The sequence below is a fragment of the Chrysochloris asiatica genome, unplaced genomic scaffold (assembly GCF_000296735.1).
Source record: "Chrysochloris asiatica unplaced genomic scaffold, ChrAsi1.0 scaffold00071, whole genome shotgun sequence".
NCBI lineage: Eukaryota > Metazoa > Chordata > Mammalia > Afrosoricida > Chrysochloridae > Chrysochloris > Chrysochloris asiatica.
Window position 1 is genome coordinate 6,126,365 of NW_006408589.1, and position 22,002 is coordinate 6,148,366.

Genomic DNA, 22,002 nt, shown 5'->3' on the forward strand with positions numbered 1-22,002 from the left:
TAAGATGTGTGACTGTCATGAATATTGGTTTCCCTTGCCTGCTATTGTAAAATACACACTTGAGTGGGATAGAAAGAAATGTTGGGAAACATGAGTACAGAAAGCTTGTAAGCCCATCTTTAGCCTATAATTGATTGGAATACCTAAAAGGGGTTCTACAACTTGCCCAGGGAAATAGGCCCGTTGCAGAGCCTTTGCAGAGTATAGGACCTTATGTAGAATCCTGAGTCCCTTCCAAAACCTTCTGAGGTGGGACATTCCCACTAGAAAGGACAAGCAGACCAGCCTGGAACAGCTAAAGTGACAGAAGATACAGTTTCAATCAGGAAAAGCCCAAAACAAAAATGTCAGTATGACTGGCTACTGTAAGAATAAGCAAGCTATTCACCAGGAAGACGCCAAGGCAAGCAATTCAGTTCCTTCAAGACAAACCGCCCCCCTCTATTACTGAAACTCAAAGAAAATACATGAACAGGCATGTAAGCTTGCTGGCGACCACTTTGGTCTACTGGTGAGTGGAAGGGGCGGGGAAAGGCAACAATGAAGAAATGGGCTGAGTTGCTGGCGACCACTTTGATCTACTGGTAAGTGGAGGGGCGGGGGGAGGCAGCAATGAAGAAATGGGCTGAGTTCAACTATGTTCCGTAGACTCCTGTTGACCTGGAGATGAGAGAAGAGGAAGGACTGGTTGGTCCAAAGTGTGGTGAGACCTGGGGACACCTGAGCCCATGGACAAGGACATAACCACAGAGGGCTGAGAGTAGAGCATCCAGCTGATATAAAGTGAGGGGAGATGCACAAGAACACCCAAACTTGCAGATAGTACCCATTTGACCTAGCCTCAATGGCTCGATAATCGGAACTCTACTAGAGGATGATAAAAAAAACAATTTTTTTTTTTTCATAAAGGAAACAAGATTAAATTGCTGCAATTTGATGAACCTGACATATACTTATGGAGGTAGTAACTCTAAATACCAACAGAGAGGGAAGGAGTCTTCACATCAGTGATCAATACTATCCCTCTATACAGAGGATAGATAGGGACGGCAACTTAGACATTGGCTACCTAAAATGAGGGGGCGATAAAGGCTTACAGGCTTTCAAGAAGGAGTTTAAGAGTATATGGAGGGAGAAAGAGTCCCTACTGAATAGTTTTCATCTTGTCTAAATGGGTCTGGTAAAAAGAGATAGGGATAAGATTCTTATAATTCAATTGTAATTGTTACCATGACTAATTGAGACTGTCATAATTGTAAAGGTAGAAGTTTTGTAACAGAAATGGTGGAGAAGTTAATCTTACAGTCCGGAAACAAAGGACCTTAGGACCATCAAGAGAGAAGAACACAAGTGTAATGTTGGACCTTATCCAGAGAAGCAGCAACACCAGAGATAGAGACAGAGATGGGGACACGGAGAGAGGGAGCAGCTGAGGACTCTAGATTCATGGGAAAAGGGACTGAGAGCTGGTGGCCAGGGGACGCTTTCAGAATGTGCCTTTTGGTGGTGCAAATTATTATATATGGCTGAGTGTTTAAAAAATAGAGCTAAAGTGAGTAGAGAGAAATACTGTTAACTGATGGTACATGGAAGGGATTATAATCATTGTAATGAAACAAGGTGTATGATTTGCTGAATGTAAAACTGATGATCTGCCTTGTTCCCTCAATCCACAATAAAAACCTTAAAAAAAAACCCAGAGAAACTGCTAGAGTCACAAAGTGAGTAAGGCAAGTGGGGAGGAAAAAAGCTTATTTGTTCTTTGCTCTCCCTTTCCCCCAAGTCTTTTCCTCCTTCCCATTAACCCTGTCATGAATTGGGAATCAAGCTGTGTAGGTAGTCTGATCTGTGTGGCATGCAGTTACTTCTTCAGCAATCTGATTATTTTATTCTCACTTACTAGCTATGTAACCCTTTCTGCTTCAAAAATTTCCTCTGTAAAATGGAAATAAATAGACACTTTATGAGGCTATTGTGAAGATTAAATGCTAAAATGTTAAATACTTAAGGCTGGAACAAGTAAGGATTCTAAAGTGTTACCTGTTGTTTTTAAACTTGTACAAGTGAGTTGTACTTATCGCAATGCTGCTTCAGTTACCTGCAGACAGTTTAAGTAGTTCACCAAACCTGAAACAGCTCAAAACTAAGCAGAGAATCCCGTAGCCCCAGATTCTCTGTTTTTTGTCACTCTGGTTTTCCAGGTATATGATTCTTCTGTCTCGTTTGTTTTCCATCACATCTAACCTATCATTAGGCACTGCCAGTTCCCACTGGTTCTCTCAGATGTGTGTCTTTTCCTTGCTGTCATCTGGCAGTCATGTAACAGGTCCCCCTGATTCCAGTCATTCTCTCTTACTATTATTATTAAGTTCTATCGAGTCGTTTCCGACCCATAGCAACCCTGTATAGGGTTTCCTAGGAGCAACTGGTGAGCTTGAACCGCAAACCTTGCAGTTCAAATGGCTTTGTAGTTTGGCGCATTAACGTACTGCGCCACGCCAGGACTTACTGGTGGTAAAATCATCTTCAAGCTTTGTCTTGGTTTTGCATAACCCTAGCACCTAGAATTCGGGTGGCTTGCATATAGGTAAGACAAACAAGCGCTTGTTGAGTCTTCCAGCTCATGGCAGCCCCATTTCATCAGAGCAGAGCTGTTCTCCATTGAGTTTTTAGTGGGTGATGTTTCAGAAGTAGATTACCAGGCCTTTCTTCTAAGGTGCTTCTGGTTAGACTAGACCTTCCAGCCTCTCTATTAACAGTGAATGTTAGCTATTTGTAACACCTAGGAACACACTGTCATCAATTCCAACTGATCGCAACCTTATATAGGGCTTTTGAGATAGTTAACCTTTATGGAAGTAGACAGCGTTAGCACTCTCCAGAGGAGCAGCTGGTGGGTTTGAACTACCAACCTTATGCCCAATGCCTAACTCACAGCAACACCAGAGCTCCTCTTGGCATATAGTTATTGTTGTGAAGTACTGTTGAGTTGGTTCCAACTCATCAGAACCCTGTATAGGGTTTCTGAGACTTTAAATCTTCATGGGAGCAGAAAGCCTCATCTTGCTCCGCATTTGGCAGGCTCGAACCGTGGACCTTGTGGTTCACAGTGCAGTGCTTATCATAGGGAGCCACTGCGCTCCTGGCATTTAGTGGAGACTTAGTATTTGTGAGTGTTGGTGACCTCTCTGTAGGAGGTTTCTGTATTACTAAGTCTAAACTACCTAGCCCTTCTGCCAGGTTTCTCATTATGGCTTCCCTGTTAGCAATCTTGCCTCTCTGGTTCTGTAGCCCACTTCAGCAGTTAACTTGATAATCCTAAACTTACCTTGTCTTACTCTCATTTTCATATCATTCCCTCTTCCTTGGAATGCCATTTGTTTCCATTATGTGTCTTTTAAAGTCATGCCCAGAACCTACCATCCCTACAGAGTTTCTTTAGGCTGTACCAACTCTAGTCAGTTTTTCATCCTGTGATGACTCAGCATCTGTGTTTCACTGTGTTGGCTCGTAATTCAGTCTGTGGTGCTGATGATAGATCTACTTGTCTTGATTGTAAGCCCCCCCGGGGATCAGGGACAAGAACTTTAGCTATATTGTCACCTGTCTTGGTGCTGTTGACATGCCCTGCATATTGAAAGGTGCTCAGTAAGTAACTCTGCGGTTTCCCAGCCATCCTTATGAGGTGCTAAAAATGGCCTTTTGAGATGGAGATTACTACTAGCAGGCAAATTTTGTCTTAGTGAAGAGATTTGGGCCATTAAATGGTGACTGATTAGGCATTGTTTTTAGTAATTTCTGTTGAATTGGTTCCAACTCATAGCAATCCTGTGCAGGATTTCCACGGAGCAGCTGGTGAGTTTGAACCACTGACCTTGTGGTTCAAACTGACTACGGTAGATCACAGTGCCACAACTGAATCATATTTAACTTCCTGGCCTGGATTTATAGCTCAGAGTATAATTTAGCAGAAATTCAGTGATCAAAAAAAATTAAGTCAGAAAATTTAATATCAAGTTGGAAAACTTATTATTAAGTCAGAAGACAATATTAATTTGGAAAACTTAATATTAAATTTTTTAAAAGTTACCTAGGAATATTAGCTATAATAATAATCTTATGATGTGCCAGACACCGTGCTAAGCATTTTCATCCTGGTGTGACACTGTAGGACAAGCACTGGACTGCTAACCACAAAGTCAGGGATTCTGCTTCTTAGAAAACACTCTACAGGGTCGCTGTGTGTTGGAACCAGCTCAACTGGCACTTGACAAACTTTTCTAAAAATTTTAAAATATAGAACTTCTAAGGTAATAAAGAATCTGGGTAGGTGATTTCAGTATCATGAACTGGATGGAGTAAGAAAAACATACTGTCCAGATGTACCCTTCAATGGTGCTTTTGTTCTCACCCAGTTTGTGATTTGAAAACTGAACCCTGACTTGCTGGACTGAAGGAGGAGGAGGGAGAGGACACTCAGCTGACATTGATGTGTTACAGTTTGAGCAGAGGACTTGCTGTGATTGACAGTTCAGTGGGGACACTCACTAGGTGTTCTTTCAAGTGACCTGAGGGAGGTCCTGGTAATTAAAATGCATTGTTTATACTTTAACAAGACATTAACTGTTAATGCCTTTTATTTATTCTAACCACAAATGCTTCCTATCCTTTCCCTAAGCTAACTTGTTATAAACCTCTTACCTCTTTTCTTCTTGCTTTTCAACCCATAGCTTCTGGGGTAACAGACTGATTAATTGGAGTAACAAAACACCTCAGAAGCCTTGATGGCATAGTGGGTTATGTGTTGGGCTGTTAAACACAAGGTCAGAGATTCAAACCCATCAGCCATTTTGTGAGGGAAAGGTGAGGATTTCTGCTCCTGTAAAGATTAACCACCTCAGAAATCCTATAGGGGTCTCTATGAGTCAGGAAAACTCAACAGCATGCAACAACTAAATACAAAAGTCATTTTTGTGGTAACTGTGCTGATGAAATTTGTATACAAGCCATGAGTCTGAAGTAGTTGATAAGCTTGTCACTTCTAGTTTGTGGTATCATCAGCTAAGGTCCTCTGGCCTTAGTTTAGTTTAGGAAGTCCAGGCACTAAGAAAACTGCTCTAGAACATTCATTCCCTTGTGAATTGGATTTAGGGATCCTTTTATTATTATTATTATTATTACTACCCTTTTTCCTCCTCTTTTTAAGGTAGCTGATACCCCAATGCAATTTGAATCTCCTTTTAATATGGTTCAAGCATTAGTGTTGTCATGTGCTGTCAAGTCACTTCCTGTATACAATGGAACAAAATGCTGCCTGCTACTGTAGCATAGTGGTTATGAATCAGGCTGCTAACCTCAATGTCAGCAGTTCAAAACTACCAGCAGTTCCACGGGAGAAAGAGGAGCTTTCTGATCCTGTAAAGATTTTTTTTTTAAGTTTTTATTGTGAATTGAGTGAAAGCTTACAGTTTTACATTCACCAAATCATATAATTTGTTTCATTACAATGGTTATTATCCCCTCCATGTACCATCAGTTAACAGTATTTCTCTATTCATTTTAGCTTTTTAAAAAAAAAAAAACAAACACTCAGGTATATATAATAATTTAAACCACCAAAAGGCACATTCTGAAAGCCTGCCTCCTGGCCACCAACTCTCAGTCCCTCTCTTGCCATGAATCTAGAGTCCTAAGCTGCTCCCTCTCTCCATGTCCGTCCCCATCATTGCCTCCATCTCTGGTGTAACTGCATTCCACTTGTGCTACAAAACTTCTACCTTTACAATTGTGACAGTTGCAATTAGTCATAACAGTTACTGACTATTGAATCTTATCCCCATCTCTTTTTTACCAGACCCTTCTAGACAAGATGAAAACTATATAGTGTGGACTCTTATCTTCGCCCACACACTCTTAAACTAAATTCCCTCTTGAAACCTTGTAAGCCAGTCACTTCGTACCTTTATTTTAGGTAGCCAATGTCCAAGTTAGGGAGCTCTGGTAGCGTAGTGGTTACGAATCAGGCTGCAAATCTTAAGGTCAGCTGTTCAAAACTACCAGCTGTTCTGCGGGAGAAAGATGAGGCTTTCTGCTCACGTAAAGATTTACAGCCTCGGAAACCCTGTACAGGGTTGCTACGAGTCGGAACTGATGCCACAGCACATAACAACAACAACAATGTCTAAGTTCCCCTTCCCTCTTTACCCTGTATACAGAGAGGGTAGCATTGATACTTGATGTGAAGACTCCTTCCCTCTCTGTTGGTATTTTGAGCTACTACATCCATGAGTATACTTCAAGTTCATCAAATTGTAGCAATTTACCCTTGTTTCCTTTATCAAAAATTGTTTGTTTTTGTTTTTTATCATCCTCTAGTAGAGTTCTGATTATCAAGCCATCGAGGCTAGGCCAAATGGGTACTATCTGCAAGTTTGGGTGTTCTTGTGCATCTTGTCAGCTGGATGCTTCACTCTCAGCTCTTACCTTCTGTAGCTATTTCCTTGTACATGGGCTTCAGGTGTTCCCAGGTCTCACCACACTTTGAACCAATCAGCTCTTCCTCTTCTCTTTCTCATCTCCAGGTCAACGGAAGTATGTGGAACATACTTGAATTTAGCTCATTTCTTAATTGCTGCCTTTCCCCCTCTTCCACTCACCAGTAGACCAACATAGTCGCCAGCAAGCTTACATGCCTGTTCATGTGTTCCCTTTGAGTTTCAGTCGTAGAGGGGGGTTTGTTCTGAAGGGACTTGATTGTTCGGCTTCCCAGCAAACAACTTGCGTATTCTTGTAGTAACCGACATTTTGTTTTGGGTTTTTCCTGATGATCTTTCTTTAAAGATGTATCTTCTGTTGCTCTGGCTGTTCCACACTGGTCTGCTTGTCCTTTCTAGGAATGTCCCACTTCAGAAGGTTCTGGATGAGACTCAGGATTCCACCTAAGGTCCTAGACTCTGCAAAGGCTCCGCAAGAGGCCTGTTTCACTGGGCAAGTTGTAGAACCCCTTTTTTTCCAGTCAGTCATAGGCTGAACACAGGCTTACAAGCTTTCTGTAATCATGTTTCCTGACGTTCCTTTCTATCCTACTCTCGTGTCTATTTTATAATAGTAGGCAAGGGAAACCAGTATTCCTAAGACAGTCATGCATCTTAGTATTATTCCCCCTCTTCAGGGTATTTCCTGTGAATATCTTTTAATGAAAGTGCAAATGAAGTATAAAATGATTTAGAAAGGGCAAGGTAGCGGGGCAGGCGCTAGGGTTCCAGTTAACTGGAAATTCAATAAACAAATAATAGTGCGTACGCCTGGATGCTCTTCAGTGGTGAGCAGCTGACAGTGATTGGCACTGCTTTCTGTTTTTATCCTCTATGATGGCACACTAGCGGGAAGGGCATAAGCGTTTGGTAAGGTGTGAACAGCAGTGCCTCCATAAACTCTTGCTTCTGTCTCTCTGAAGGTGCCCTTACAGAATGCTATGATGAACTGGGAAACAGATACCAGCTTCCAGTCTATTGCTTGGCACCTCCAATCAACATGATAGAAGAGAAGAGCGACGTAGAAACTCTGGATATTCCGGAGCCACCGCCCAACTCTGGTTATGAATGCCAGCTCCGTTTGCGCCTTTCCACAGGAAAAGACCTCAAGCTAGTGGTCCGCAGCACAGACACAGTGTTCCACATGAAGAGACGGTTGCATGCAGCCGAAGGGGTGGAGCCCAGTAGTCAACGCTGGTTCTTTTCTGGCAGACCTCTCACTGACAAAATGAAGCTGGAGGAACTGAAGATCCCGAAGGACTATGTTGTTCAGGTTATAGTGAGCCAACCTTTGCAGAACCCAACACCAGTTGAGAACTGAAACTGGTCCTGTTGGCTGGTCCTCTGACCCTTCCCGCTCCTTTTTATAATGGTTAAGGTTGTTGTTTCCTACTCTATGGCGTGAAATTTATTTTCACTGCTCTGAATTCCCTATGAATGGCTTTAGTTCTGCGGAATGACCAGTGAAAATTTCCATCTGTGATGGAGACCAACAAAAATAATTAATAAAACAGAAAGAGGCAGGCTTTGAGATTCATGTAATGACAGTTTTTATTTGAGAGGCAGTTAAGAAGTAAGATAGCCATTTATTTTAAAATACCCCACTCTATCTGATGGCTGTATTTAAATAATTTGGACTGTAAATAGAACATTACATCCCTGAAGAACAGCACCTAGCGCCTTTCGATTATAAAATATTTCTTTTAACTAAAATCAAATCATACAGTTTCCAGAAATCATCCATAATAGTTACAAATTTCAGCTTTTTTTTTTTTTTTAATGGAAACTGAAAGAGCAGTGTTTGAGATTTGCTTTGATTCTGTCTTTATTATATTTAGTCATAGAGGAGTAGAGTCTGGCAAATTGTGTTTCAGCACTGCTTTTCCTATCCCCATATGTCGAGCTCCTTATTTACGTTCACACTAAACGCTGGTGCCTTCCATCCTGTGGAGGGCGGCCACCTTCTGGAACGTGAGGCAATAATTCAGTGCAGCCAGAGCTCTGATTTTCAGCTGATCCTCAGCTGTAAAGTCTCTTGTCCTTTTGCTGCATGAGTGTTTTTGAAATGTCTACATAGCAAAGCTGTTTCATATCCAGGCTTAGGAGGACACTACTTCATAATACCTTCATTGATCTACCTACTCTGCTCAGAACTTTTCATAGCTAACTATGCTACCACATGCATAGTTTTTGGGCCAGGAAACACAATGAACCAAATACAGCAGTTTCCACTACAGAGTCATAATAACATAAGTTCTCTTCTCCCTGAATTTGCAGGAAGAGTATAAGGAAAACCCATCCTATCTATGCCTGAGAGAAGTGTACCTATTTGCAGTCTTTTAGAGAAAAGTGAACCTCACAATTTCCAAGTGTAAGAGGTTTATTTACTGAGGTCACTTAAACATCATCCATGAGACCAAATGATGAAACATTGCTTTACACGTTAGTGCTTTTCAGCTCGCTGTTACCTCTAGTCATGGGTGACAGTTTTCCTCCCTCATCTTTCCTGGCAATGAGGTAAATTTAGAACCATCTACAAATTGGATTTGAAGACTCTGTGAGGTAACCTGATTCTTCTGTGCTGACAGGAGTAAAGCTGCTAGAATTATGTTTCATTTGGAGTGTTGTTTTTTTGTTTTTTATTAAAGTTGGTTCCATACAGGACAAGGGGCTAATATGGTCATTTAAACCCCTTAGAATCCGTGAGATGGAAGAGTAGAAACAAGAAGGTACTTTCCTGTTCTGAGTTGGACAGTGTCAAACTTCCATTCCTGTTTGGATGGGAAGTTCCATTATTTTGAATGGCAAAATGAAACTGTTAACTAGTTTAAATGTAATGTTTAAAATGGTATCAGATTTCCTGTAGCCGGATTAGATATATCTATAATTGTAATTCATCATGTTTCTAAGAGCTTTAACTACTTCCCCTTTTTATGCAATCATTTCTAAGATTGTGACGATCTCTGACTTAGGTTTGTTGATGGTTGAATCTGAATTCAAGAGAAGACAGCTGCATTCATTCCAAAGGTGATTTTTTGTACTGGGGACGACAAAGTGTAACGGTGTCTCAGAATCATGCCTCTGTCACCTAAGGCTGCTCCTTATTCATTTGTGTGTCATATTGAATAGCAGCATCTCAACGTTTATCAACTGGAAAAAGAAAAGTGTTCAAACCTATTTTTCTTAAGTAAATTTGGTGATATCATCAATAATCTATGGTTGGTAAACAGTCCTTTTTCTTTGTTGAGGATTTGAGCTGTCTTAAGAGTTTATTTTATTTTATTTTAAAGGAACATAGACTTTGAATAATAAATTCTCCAGGCATGTTTAACTAACCTAAGTGAGAAAACCATGGTGCTGTTTATTGTAAATAGATTGATATAAGATTGGACCAATACTTGATGTGTATAATTTTAGTATGTAGGGTTTTTGTGCTTTTTTAAAAAAAAAAAAAAATTCAATTTTTCTCTTTGTCTTTGCTTTCTTCTGGGTTTTCATAATTATTGTTGCTTTCTATATAAGAATAATCTGCCTCTTTCAATGAGAAGTGTGAAGATTTTCTTCCTTTTTAATGTCTTAGCTTAATAAATACCGAGTTAATTTCACCAAACTTAGGCTCTGCTACACCAAGTCACACCTGGTCAGTTAGAGGCTTCATCTTTATGTTATTAACGCGTGGTCTGAAACACATTGTCATTTTCTCTCCAGAATTGCACTGTAACCAAATTCATGATTCTGTTTCAGAAGCACTGGTACTGTTTTTTGTCTGCTTTGCATCTAAGTGGCAGATTTTCTTTCGTTAACATTTCTAAATTTTATTTGAAATAGGTAATACATGTAACATGGTTAAAATCTTAACAGACCAAAATGAGAAGAGCCTTCCTCACACCATCTCTTCTCTTCCTCTTCCCCAGAGGTAATAGTGGTTTCTAGTTTTTTGTGTATCTTAAAACTATTCTAGTACAATGGTTGTCACACTTGAGAGTGTGCTTCAGAGTGGTGTACCTGCATGACAGGGTTTCTAGACAACGTGAGTGTTACCAGGATATGTCAGAATATACTTTTACTAGGATTCCAGTTCATACAGCACAGGTTTATTCTAAACAAAATGTGTCTAATGGCTACAGACAAGTTCTCTCAGTAATACACGTAGTCATCATCTTGTTGGTTCCGACTCATAGCAACCCTGTACAAGTTTTCTGAGGAGCAGCTGGTGGGTTTGAACCACCAACTGTGTGGCTCACAGCCCAGGGCTGATACTACAGTGCCACAGCAAGACCAGTGAATGGTGGTAGTTGTTGTGAAGTGCCACTGAGTTGATTACAATTCATAATGTCCCTGTATAGGGTTTCCGATGAGCAGCTGGTGGGTTTGAACTGCTGGCCTTGCAGTTCAAACCAATATAGTAGTCCAGTGCTTATCCTACAGCGCCATCCCAGGACTGCAGTGAATGGTTAGAGAGATGGAAGCACTGCTCTTAAAGTGTATAGACTAGATGGAGAAACAGTGACTTCATATCTCTAACCCAAACTTGTCCCTCAGAAATTTAGGGTAGAAGGAGGTGTGGTAATCAACATGATGCAAAAGCATCTCTGCACCACTGAAACACCAACAGAAAACATGCAGACTCTGTGCAAGTGGGGTTACTCGGCTCCCTGGCAGTCAGCACAGGCGTGCCATGAACTTTGCATCTGAGTCCTGCCTCTGACACTAGCGAGCCATGCTTTTGGGGTAATATTCATTCATAATCTCACTCTGCCTCAGTTTTCCCCTCAGTAACTTTAGTACCAGAATACCTCATTCAGAGTTTCAAAGGTAAATGAAGTCGTGTTTCTAAAAGTACCTACCGGAGCAAACTCGTAGTAAATGGCAGTTACATCGTTAACATGAGAGAGTCAGAGGCATCGCAAGCCTTGTGCCAAAAGACGTTAAAGGTCCTCAAGGCATTAATTACACTAAAGGGCATCCTGGTAGATTTGGGTAGGGTTCCTAAGCATCTAACTCATTAGAGAGTAATTCAGATTCTGAGATGAATGCAGCCCCCACATCCTTACTCTGTTTCCTGGAGGCACTTAACCATTAGCCAACCTGACAGTGGCTTTCATCCTGGTTGTCTCCGCCCAAGACTGGCAGGATGAAGAGGATTCCGAGAGTATTGGATCATGAGTGACAACTAGCAAGAAAGTTCTACCTTCTGTCAACTGCTTAGCTCTAGTTATTGATGGTAATTATTTGGGTACACAGGAGCCGAGTGAACAGAGATGATCTGAAAACAGCAAAAGAATCAGGACGTATTGGCAGAAAAAGTCAGCCTGACCGAGGTCAATTGGTTCGTAAAATTAAGAATCCACGGATTTAACAGCACTCATGTAGACCCTTTATAAGTAAAAGTCGATGTAAAGACCATGTAGTGTTTTAAATTTTATTTTGTACTTTCAGATTCCATTAGAAAGAATACTCTTTCTTGCAGGTACATCATTTTCTTGTGACACTTTCTTTTTGAACAGAGACTTTTCCGCTTTCTCTTTCTTGACTCTCTGTCTCTCCTGGTATTTGTCGACAGAGAAGATAGTAAACAGCTTAAATTCTTTATAATTGAGACGCTTTGGTTGAAAAAGAAAAAAGAAAAATTATTTCAAGAAGGATTTGATACCTCGCTTCAGATAACAGCTGGATTGGAGTCATTTCCCATTTGAAACACTTGGAAATTTAAAGAGGCTTAGTAGCTAAATCACAATTGTAGTCATAATTGTAGCCTGACACCCAGAATACAGAAAAGTATTGTCAGCGCTAAAGGAGCCAAGGGGCACTTTGTTCTTCTATGCCAAGTACAGACACTTGAGGCTGACAGCTAAGGTTCTTCTCAGTGGGATTGTCCCACCTTTTCAACCTTAGCTCCCACTTGCTTTCCCAAGATGAACTTCCTCTTTAAATTGATAGAATTCGCTGACTTCAGCATAGCTGTGTTCTCAAGTATTTGCTCCTGTCCCCATCATAATTCTTGTCACTTCTACTTATTTCATATTTAACACCCAAACACCAACTACTGCCTTGTTAACTGCATTTCCTTCTCTAAACTTCTACATTTATTTATCCATATATTTATATAGAAAATGTAGCACTGTATGTTCAATCTTACCTTTATGGGCATTTAAGTCTCTTACTTTCTTCTGATCTTACTGTGTGCTGTCAAGCCAATTCAGACTCACAGCGACTCTTTAGGACAGAGTAGAACTGCCCCAGAGTGTTTCCAAGGTGTTCTCTTTTCCGTTAACCGCTGAGTGCTAACTCTTGTGCCACCCGGGCTCCTGATCGTAGCACTGTGCCATGTGCTTGTCTGAGCAGGTTTTCCCATCCTCTTCCTCCCCTTTCCCTCTCCACTGTAGTCAGTAGGGTGCCGCTCCCTGCACTGGGGCTGAGAAGCTGCCACACCCCATTCCTGAGGCCTGCACTTACACAGTCACCTGTGACATCAAAGTCACGGTAGAGCTCTTTGAGTTCCTGCTTTTTAATATTGAAGAGAAAGCTATACAACTGGAAGTTGTCTTGGCCAATTCTCAGGTCTCCATCCTGGTCAAGCAGTTCAAAGACAGGCCGGGCATGGCGATAAATAAATTGCTTTTCCAAATGGTTCTGTTTTGAGAGAGATACATAAGACAAGGAAGAGTGTTATTGGTGCTACTTTGTAAACTCATAATAACCAGACTGATATTCACTACTCTATGCCCTAGAAAGCTAAGAAGCAAAGTCAGAAGTTTAGGGTTGACAGGATTCTGTCATCATATCCAGTCCTGCTTTAGCATCTGCATTCAAGGGGAACTTAACCACCCCACTGGATCCAACTCTAGATACTGCAGTGCATTTTCTTATATGCAGTAGAAATCCCCTAGTGAAATACCATGGCACTAGTGATCACATGGCGACCACACAGGGTCCCAGCCTTCAGGGAATGGGGAGTAGGTAAGTGGAGCCTCCACTAGAAGAGTGTTTAAAGTCAGATGGAAACGCAGACTGAATGTGTCATCACCGTCCTTCAACTGTATCAGAACTCGACAAGAAAAGGGATCATTGAGGGAGTGGGGCACTTGGGTTACTCTTACAGTGCTATCAGATAACCCAAGGAGGAGGGTCACGCTGGCTGAGAGCTGATTTTAGAGGGAAGTTGTGGAGGGCTGGAGAAAGCAGAGGGCACCCGCAGAGGTTGAATAGATAATGTGGAAAATGTCTAAATTATGGATGAACTATTTGGGAACCAGAGTAATATTCTCCAATCTTTTCTTCCTCTTGTTTTTGGTGAGGAAGAAGAGACCTTGTGAGCTACCTTTAGCAAAATGGTGGTGGCTGGCCAGCTCTTTCTCTGCCCCAGATGTCACTTGTTACTTGCCTGATGTGACAGCAGTAGACAAACCAACATGTAGAATTGGTCAAAACCAATCTCGCCCACAGCATTCCAGTCCAGCATGTCAAATATAATCATGATCTGTGGCTTGGTCAGGTTTGTCACATGTTGCAGGAAGTGAAAGAACAGCACATCTGTTAAAAGTGGGGAGGTGTGAAGATGGATTATTCAAAGATGCTAAACCTTTGCTGGTGACTCAATTCTGCCTTATAGCAAAGCCTGTATGGCAGAGTAGAACAGCCCCATAGGGTTTTGTAGGCTGTAATCTTCACTGGAGCAGATTACCAGCAATCCCGTGGAGCTGTTGGTGCATTCTAACCACCAATCTATACGTTAGCAACCGAATGAATGCTTAATAACTGCATCACCTGGACTCAGGAGCTACAGAAAGTGGTAATTTTGACATCTCGTTGATTAGGGAAGACTTGTTTCTGGCCTTGACAGTGTCCCTTCTATGATTGCAAGCACAAGTTTCTTAAACTTCAGTTGCCTTTGAGCTCTGTGGGAAAGCACTGTACCTGTGCTGTGGAGGATGGGATCATGGGTAGGGCTTGGTTTCTCACCCCAGCAATCAGATAGATGTGCTTAGCTGATAGCAGGCAAGGGCTAGCAGATCTATCAAACTGGTGGGTGGACAGCTGAATTCTCACTGGGCACCTAGGTCACTTGCTTAGAGATGCTAACATTTTAGTGGGGCCTTTCCCTGGGTATTGCAAATGGTACTTTGCTACTAACTAAAAGGTCAGTGGTTCAAATTTCCCCAAAGGCACCTCGAACAAAAGCCTGGTTATTTGTGAAAAGTCAGCCATTGAAAACCCTATGGAAGACTGGGGCTATATCCATTAATATATAGGTTTCACAGAGGAGGGTATTCTACATGTGTATTTACTTTTGCTGCAAATATATCCATGGATGTGATAGAGCACACAGGAGACAAAGTTGCGAAAATTTATACATGAACAACCCCTGGGGACTCAGTGCCATGGTCTGGGACGGGGGGACACCAATTGGAGTAACAGTCCATAAAGACAATGTTCTGCATTCTATTTTGGTGAACAGTGACCAGAGTCAGAAAAGCCTGTGAGCAACCATGTAAGGTGCAACTATGGGTCTCTCCCTGTCTGGAGGAAAGAAGAGTACTGAAAATCAAAGACACAGGAAAACAATTAGTTCAGCAGACCCTGCAAACATGTTTCCACACCCCTGAGATCAGAAGGATCTAGATGGTGCCTGGCTACCACTACCAACTGCTCTGAAATACATGAGAAGGTCCTGGATAGAAAGGAGAAAAATTGTGAACAAAACTGGAAAAAAAAAAGATCATGCTTACTGGTTGGATAGAGACTGGTAGAACCCTAGGACTGTGGCCCCTAGCCACCCTTCAGAGGTCTGGAACTGAACTCGACCCATAGCTCAATTTTCAGCCAAACTAGACAAGAGTAGGGTAAGCACTGGACTGTGAACCATAAGGTCGGCTGGCAGTTTGAGCCCACCAGCTACCCCATGGGAGAAAGATGAAGCTTTCTGTTCCCACAAATATTTACAAGCCGCCTCGGAAACCTATACAGGGTGATTATGCATCAGAACCTAGCCGACAGCACTTAAAAGCATTTATAAGGGGAATAGTTCAAAGGACTTTGCAGTCTGGCGCATTAATTCACAGTGCCACACCAGGACTTCTGCAAGGTCGGTGGTTCAAGCTCACCAGCTGCTCTTCAGAAACCCTATACAGGGTGGCTATTGGTCGGAACCAACTCGATAGCACTTAACAACAACAAGGGGAATAGTAACACTAGTGAAGTATGCACACCTTAGAATAACCAATCATTTGAGATCAAAAGGACAGCATTTACCCAAGGAACAAATTCAGAAGAAATAGGAAAGGAGGGGTGGTGTGGGCTAAATGGAATTACACTGTGGGGACTGCAATGAAACAAAATGTAGGGATTGTTGAATGGAAGACTGATTTGCTTTTGTAAACTTTCACCCAATTTGGAATAAAAAAAAATTTTTTTTTTTTTTAAAGAACTGCATGGTGCAGCAAAATTGTATTCTTACATATGGGGGTTTTTGGTTTTTATTATTTTCTTTTGAAAGAAATAATTAAAATTTAAGAGAAAGACATCATTCCTCTTCTATAAAAAATATCTCCCTCATGTCTGTACGAGTGTAAATAAAATGCATTTGACCATGGGGGAAGAGAACTAACATCATTGAACATCTGATGGGTTCAGTACTTTAAATGTCATATCACATTAAACCCTAATAATCCTACAGGGAAAGTGGTATCCCACTCCTATTATAAAGCCAACCAAACCCTGGTACCGATGACTCTAGTGACCCTACAGGACAGAGCAGAGCTGCTCCATAGGGTTTCCAATGCCATAAATCATGATGGAAGCACACTGCCCCATCTTCCTCCTGCAGACCAGCTAGTGGATTTGAACCACTGACCTTTTGTTAGCAACCAAGTGCTTTAACCACTGTGCCACCACACTCCTTTTATAATTGTTGTTAAAATACTGTCACGTCACTTTCAACTCACAGTGACCTTGTACAGGGTTTCTAAGGAGTGGCTGGTGAGTTTGAACCACCATCCTTGTAGTTTAAACCAACCTTACAGTCCAGTGCTTTATCCCATAGCACCTCACCTTTTATAATCTCCAAATATTAACTGGAGTCCTGGCATGGCACTGTATGATAAGCATTGAACTGCTGGCTTCTAGGTTTGTGATTCAAACCTACCAGCTGCTCCTCAGAAACCCAATACAGGGTGGCTATGAAGAAGTGCAGCCAGAGTGCTCCTTGGAGGCCAAGATGGCTAAGCTTCATCTCTCATACTTTGGACATATTGTCAAGAGGGAACAGTCGCTGTAGAAGGATGTCATGCTGGGTAAGATGGAGGATCAGAGAAAAAGAGGAAGACTCCCAACGACATGGATCAGCCAGGTGGCATCATTGATGGCGTGGCAGCGGTAGTGAGGTTGGCCCAGGATCGGACATTGTTTCGTTCTGCTGTGCATGGGGTCGCTATGAGTTGGTTCCAACTCGATGGCACCTGACAACAACAACAACATGAGTTGGAATTGACTTTGTTGTTGTTGTTATGTGCCCTGGAGTTGGTTCCAACTCATAGTGAGCCTGTACAGGGTTTCCAAGGCTGTAAATCTTTATGGGAGCAGAAAGCCTCATCTTTCTCCCATGAACAGCTGGTAGTTTCCAACCGCTGACCTCAAGGTTCACAGCCTGATTTGTAACCACTATGCTACCAGAGCTCCTAGGCACTTAACAATTAGCTTAGACTCTTTCAGTGTTTCTCCAACTCCATGGGCGTGCCAGTCAAATGTGGATCGTGTGAAAACACAGATTCAGACTTGGGAAACCTGGCATGATTCTGAGATACTTTTTTTTTTATGAATTGAGTGAAGGTTTACAGAGCAGGTCATCCATTTTACATTCAACAAATCATACCATTTCATTTCATTTCATTTCAATGATTTCATCCCCTCCAGGTACCATCAGCTAACAATATTTAGTTTTCCCCTTAACTCCTGTGTCCTTCCCTACTTTATCTTTCTTCTGCCCACCTCCCTCTTGTTGTATATTGCCTTCTCTGTCACCCAAGTTAGCATGTGTTTAACAGATTCTGCATTTATAACTAGGAGCCCTGGTGGCATTGTGGGTCAGGCTTGGGCTACTAACCACAAAATCAACAGTTCAAACCCACCAGTTAGTTACTCTGCAAGAGAAAGATGAGGTGGTCTGCTCCCATGAAAATGTACAGTCTCAGAAACCCTCTATAGGGTTGTTTTGAGTCAGATTTAACTCTATGGCAGTACGTTGTGAGCTCCCAGGTGATACGGATGCTGTTGGTCGAGGGTCCACACTTTGAGTGGCAAAGTAAGATGCAGAGCTGAGATTCAGATGTCTGTCTGACCACAGTCTCTGCTAAGCCTCATCAGTCTCCCATGGCACTACTGGTGGGCTCGAACCACTGACCTGTGGTTCACAGTCCAGTGCTTATACTTACGGAGTCCTTATTCAATCAAACAAATACATTCAGAGAGGGAAAAACGCTGTAATTTAAAGCATAGGGAAAGTGTGCCTGGCACTCCATTCCTATGTCTCAATGAGCATAAGATGAAAGAAACAAACATGCTAATTAGTACATTTATACATTGTTGCCGTACCCTTGTATAGATGAGATGCTTGCTATGTGGCGATTTAAGGGGTTTTCAAGTACAGCTGTGCACATGTGATTTCCTTTTTTACACCTCAGTTATAGAAACTACCTCCTACGGAAGCCCCATTAAATAGCTAAAACATAACTATGGAAGTTGGAGTCTCAGCTGAGATTTGAGACAATGCCATGATTCGTGGGCTTCTGGTGGTCTATTGGAGCCCTGGTAATGCTGTAGGTTAAGCATTGGGCTGCTAACCACAAAGATGGCAGTTCAAACCCACCAGTCACTCCATGGGAGAAAGATGAGGCTGTCTGCTCCCATAAAGGTTAATGTCTCGGCAAAAGTCAAGAATGAAAAAAAGAAAAAAGAGCACATGGGGTCTCTTTGGTGGTTTAAATGATCATGTATTCCTGAGTGTTAATGTGTAGACTTCCCTCTCCACCCCCCCACACACACACACACAAAAAAAAAAACACACAAAACAAAAACAGAAAATAGAAGCAAATACTGTTGAATGATGATGCATGGAGGAGATTGCAATCATTGCAATAAAACGATGGTGTAAAGCCCATCTTCTCCCATGTAGACTATCACTCAGTTCACAATAAAAACTTTGAAAGAAAGGTTAATGTCTCAGAAATTCCATTTCCAAGTCACTTTGAATTGCAATCAACTCTATGGAAGTGGGCTGGGTGGCATACTGTGTGTAAACTTGTATGTAAAGAGAAATGGTCTCTTACCATTTCTTCTCCATGTCCCACTGTGTATCATGTGTATCATGCACAGCGAATGATACCTGTGTAGTGGCTACTTAAGAATTTAGTGTAATACTTTGTTGTCAAAGCTACTTCATGGCAGCCCCAACGAGATATTGTCTGGTCCTGTTCTGTCTTCATAATCAAGTGTGCTCAAGTCCATTGCTGCCGCCACTGGAGATTTGGGGTGTCTTCCAACCTTCCAGCACGATATCAGACAGTGTTCGGTTGTGACCCATTGGGTGGTTTCTTTGTTTTTTTCCATTGGGTTTTTATTGGCTACTTTTTGAAAGTAGATCGACTGTAATGAAACCTGTTCACCTGCTGGTATTGGAAATACTGGCGACATAGTTTCCAGCATCACAGCAACACACAAGCTACCACTACAACAGACAGTGGGGTAGTGCCATGTGATACTTATTAGCCACTTAAGAAATGCACTTTTTTAGAACCAGAAGGCTCTGACTTAAGGCATTAAGTAAGCATCTCCCAGCAGGGTGAGGTAAGGTTGGCCTTTCACTCTTTCAGTCTACGGTCCAGTCCCTTGGGGACCAGAAGACAGGGGCATGACTTCACCTCTCAGCGAATTACATCATCGGAAAGTGACTTCGTTCCTTGGGAGATCTGAGTGTCCTCAACTAAAACATTCCAGTGAGACCAAGAGTGTGGGCTTTGGAGTCAGAAGGCCTTGGGTTTCAGTCCCAGGTTGGATATTTATAGCTGGGTGCCCTGCAGTTGTATATCTTTTGTTTTTGTGTTGTTGTTAAATGTTGAGTCAGTTCTGACTCATAGTGTCTCTGTATAGCATTTCGAGAAGTGGCTGGTAGGCTTGGACTACTGACTTTGTGGTTAGCAGTCCAGTGTTTAATGTACAGAACCACACGAGGACTCCAGTTGTCTATCTGTTGTTGTTGTTAAGTGCCATCGAGTCGTTTCCAACCCATAGTGATCCTGTATAGGGTTTCCAAGGTGCAGTTGGTGAGTGTGAACCACCAACCTTTCAGTTCAAAGCGTCTTTGCAGTCCAACGCATTAACCCACAGCGCCACACCAGGACTCCAGTTATCTGTCTGGTGGTGGTGTTGTTAAGTGCCATAGAGTCAGGTTTTGATCCATAGCAACCCTGTATAGGGTTTCTGAGAAGCAGCTGGTGAGCTTGAACCACTGGCCTTGCGGTTCAAATGGACTTTGCAGGCTAGCGCGTTAACCAATAACGCCACACCAGGACTCCCTATCTAGTAGTGGTGGTTGTTAGGTGCCATGGAGTGGGTTCCGACTCACAGCGACCCTATATAGGGTTTCTGAGGCTCTAAATCTTTGCGGGAGTAGAAAGCCTCATCTTTCTCCCACGGAACAGCTGGTAGTTTCAAACTTCTGACCATGAGATTAGCAGCCCAATTTGTAACCACTATGCTACCAGAGCTCCTTGTTGTCCATCTAGGGCAGGGCAGTTGGGAAGCTTTGGTGACATACTGTGTGTAAACTTGTATGTAAAGAGAAAATTGGAGCATGAAAGTATAAGAAGGTATCTTCTTATTTTTATTGTTCTTTAAGATTGAGTGGACTCTTGAAAATCCTAATTCACAAATGACATTTATCTCTGAAGTCAGAATGAATAATCAGATAAAAACCAAAATCCAAACCCACTGCCATCAACTAAATGACTTTTACACCCTTTCTTTATTTAAAAAAAGAACCTAAAGTGTTTTAAGGTGTGATAATTGATATTTTATGCATCTGTGAACTCAAACAGGGTCTAGGGCATCATTAATTTTAGGTCATGTTCAATGAGCAAAAATTAGAAGGACTTACAGAGCATCGTACTGACCTAAACCTCTCCTTTGACTGATGAGAAATAAAGTTCTGCTGAAGGATCATGAGGATGTATACCTAAGTGAGGTTCAGCCCCTGGCAATATTAGCTATAATAATAATAAACATATATGAGACACCACACTAAGTATTTTCCATACATGAGCTAATTTTATTACCATTTTCAGAAAACTGTGAGATGGACATATTAGAGGCCTCATCTTATAGATGAAGAAAATGAGGCTTGGAGAGAGATGATATATTCGCTAGATGAACCAGGAATAATAGATGGGAACAGGACTTAAACCCAGGCAGTCTGACCCCAGAGCCTGTAATGGTATCCTTCCCACTGAACTGCCAGGGCCTCAACTACTCTTGGTTGCTAATTTCTTTTTGTGCTTCATGTTGAAGATAAAGTAAATATTTGTCAACTAAATGGTTTCTGGTTCTGAAAGTTTACCTGCCTATTAACACCCCCAAGGAACCCCGGTAGTGTAGTGGGTTACGAGTGGGGCTGCTAACCTCAAGGTCAGCAGTTTGAATCTACCAATTGTTCTGCTGGAGAAAGATGAGGCTTTCTACATCCATAAAGATTTACAGCCTCAGAAACCCTGTACAGAGTTGCTGTGAGGTGGAACCAACTCGGTGATGCCACACCATACCACCACCACCACCAGACTACCCCAGGACACATTTTGGAAAGTACTGACCATTCAAAGTGTTCTTGTGGTGCACATCAAGGAGGTGAAAATAATCCATCAAGGCCTTGACATTTCTCACAGATAATAAGCAGTATATTTTGTCCAGATAGAGGTACCACAGAAACGATCCTTGCTTCACTTTCATTTTGATACTCTTCTAAGTCAAAGGCTCTTAAACAAGAGTCTATTATTCATGGAATAGAACAGAGAACTCTGCCTCAGAACTAGAATCTTAGATAAAAGATTGAATACCTGAGTAGCTTTGGTAGTGAAGGTCTTTTAAATTTTTTTTTCCATAAAAAAATAAATAAAACAAAAAGAGGAAACAACCAATAAAAAATTTAAATTGCTTCTTCCCAACTCTTTGTCTTGCTATAATTATTTATTGTTTTCAGTCTTGTTAATTTGGCTATTCCTCTGTCACTCAAATATATCCTGCTCTAAACTGAATACAGGTTGCTTAGAAACTTGTAACAAGAGCGTGGACTACAAAGAAAAATCTGAGCTCTGGCCATAGTGGCTCAGAGAGGAGCATATATAGCCTAAGAGCATTTATTAGAAAATAAGAAATTGAAAAATACATGAAAGATACAAAAAAAACCCTAGGGAAACTATAATAA

The 22,002-nt window shown here is 41.7% G+C and overlaps 2 protein-coding genes across 2 annotated transcripts in view; one reads left to right on the forward strand and one right to left on the reverse strand.

Annotated features, from left to right (window-relative positions):
• UBTD2 (ubiquitin domain containing 2) overlaps positions 1-8,289 on the forward strand; it is a 66,961-nt gene extending 58,672 nt beyond the window's left edge. Inside the window, exon 3 of the mRNA XM_006864811.1 lies at positions 7,457-8,289. Within this exon, the coding sequence (XP_006864873.1) occupies positions 7,457-7,854 (398 nt within the window). The 3' untranslated portion in view covers positions 7,855-8,289. The remainder of the gene's footprint in view (positions 1-7,456) is intronic.
• A 3,459-nt stretch (positions 8,290-11,748) lies between these two features.
• Positions 11,749-21,527, reverse strand: EFCAB9 (EF-hand calcium binding domain 9). The gene is made up of 5 exons (XM_006864846.1): positions 21,392-21,527; positions 13,918-14,066; positions 12,990-13,166; positions 12,008-12,136; positions 11,749-11,799 (listed from the first exon to the last, which is right to left on the reverse strand). The coding sequence occupies exons 1-5, from the start codon at positions 21,525-21,527 to the stop codon at positions 11,749-11,751; spliced, it is 642 nt and encodes a 213-aa protein (XP_006864908.1).
• Between the last annotated feature and the right edge of the window lie 475 nt (positions 21,528-22,002).

Bases quoted from the DNA above. Each gene is read 5' to 3' on its own strand.
- EFCAB9 (XM_006864846.1), bottom strand. From the start codon at position 21,527: ATGAAAGTGAAGCAAGGATCGTTTCTGTGGTACCTCTATCTGGACAAA. The intron at 13,167-13,917 runs GCAAGTAACAAG...CTCTCAAAACAG, and splicing joins GTCTACTGCTGTCACATCAG to AACCATTTGGAAAAGCAATT. The intron at 12,137-12,989 runs GTAAGTGCAGGC...TTTCAACCAAAG, and splicing joins TTGATGTCACAGGTGACTGT to CGTCTCAATTATAAAGAATT.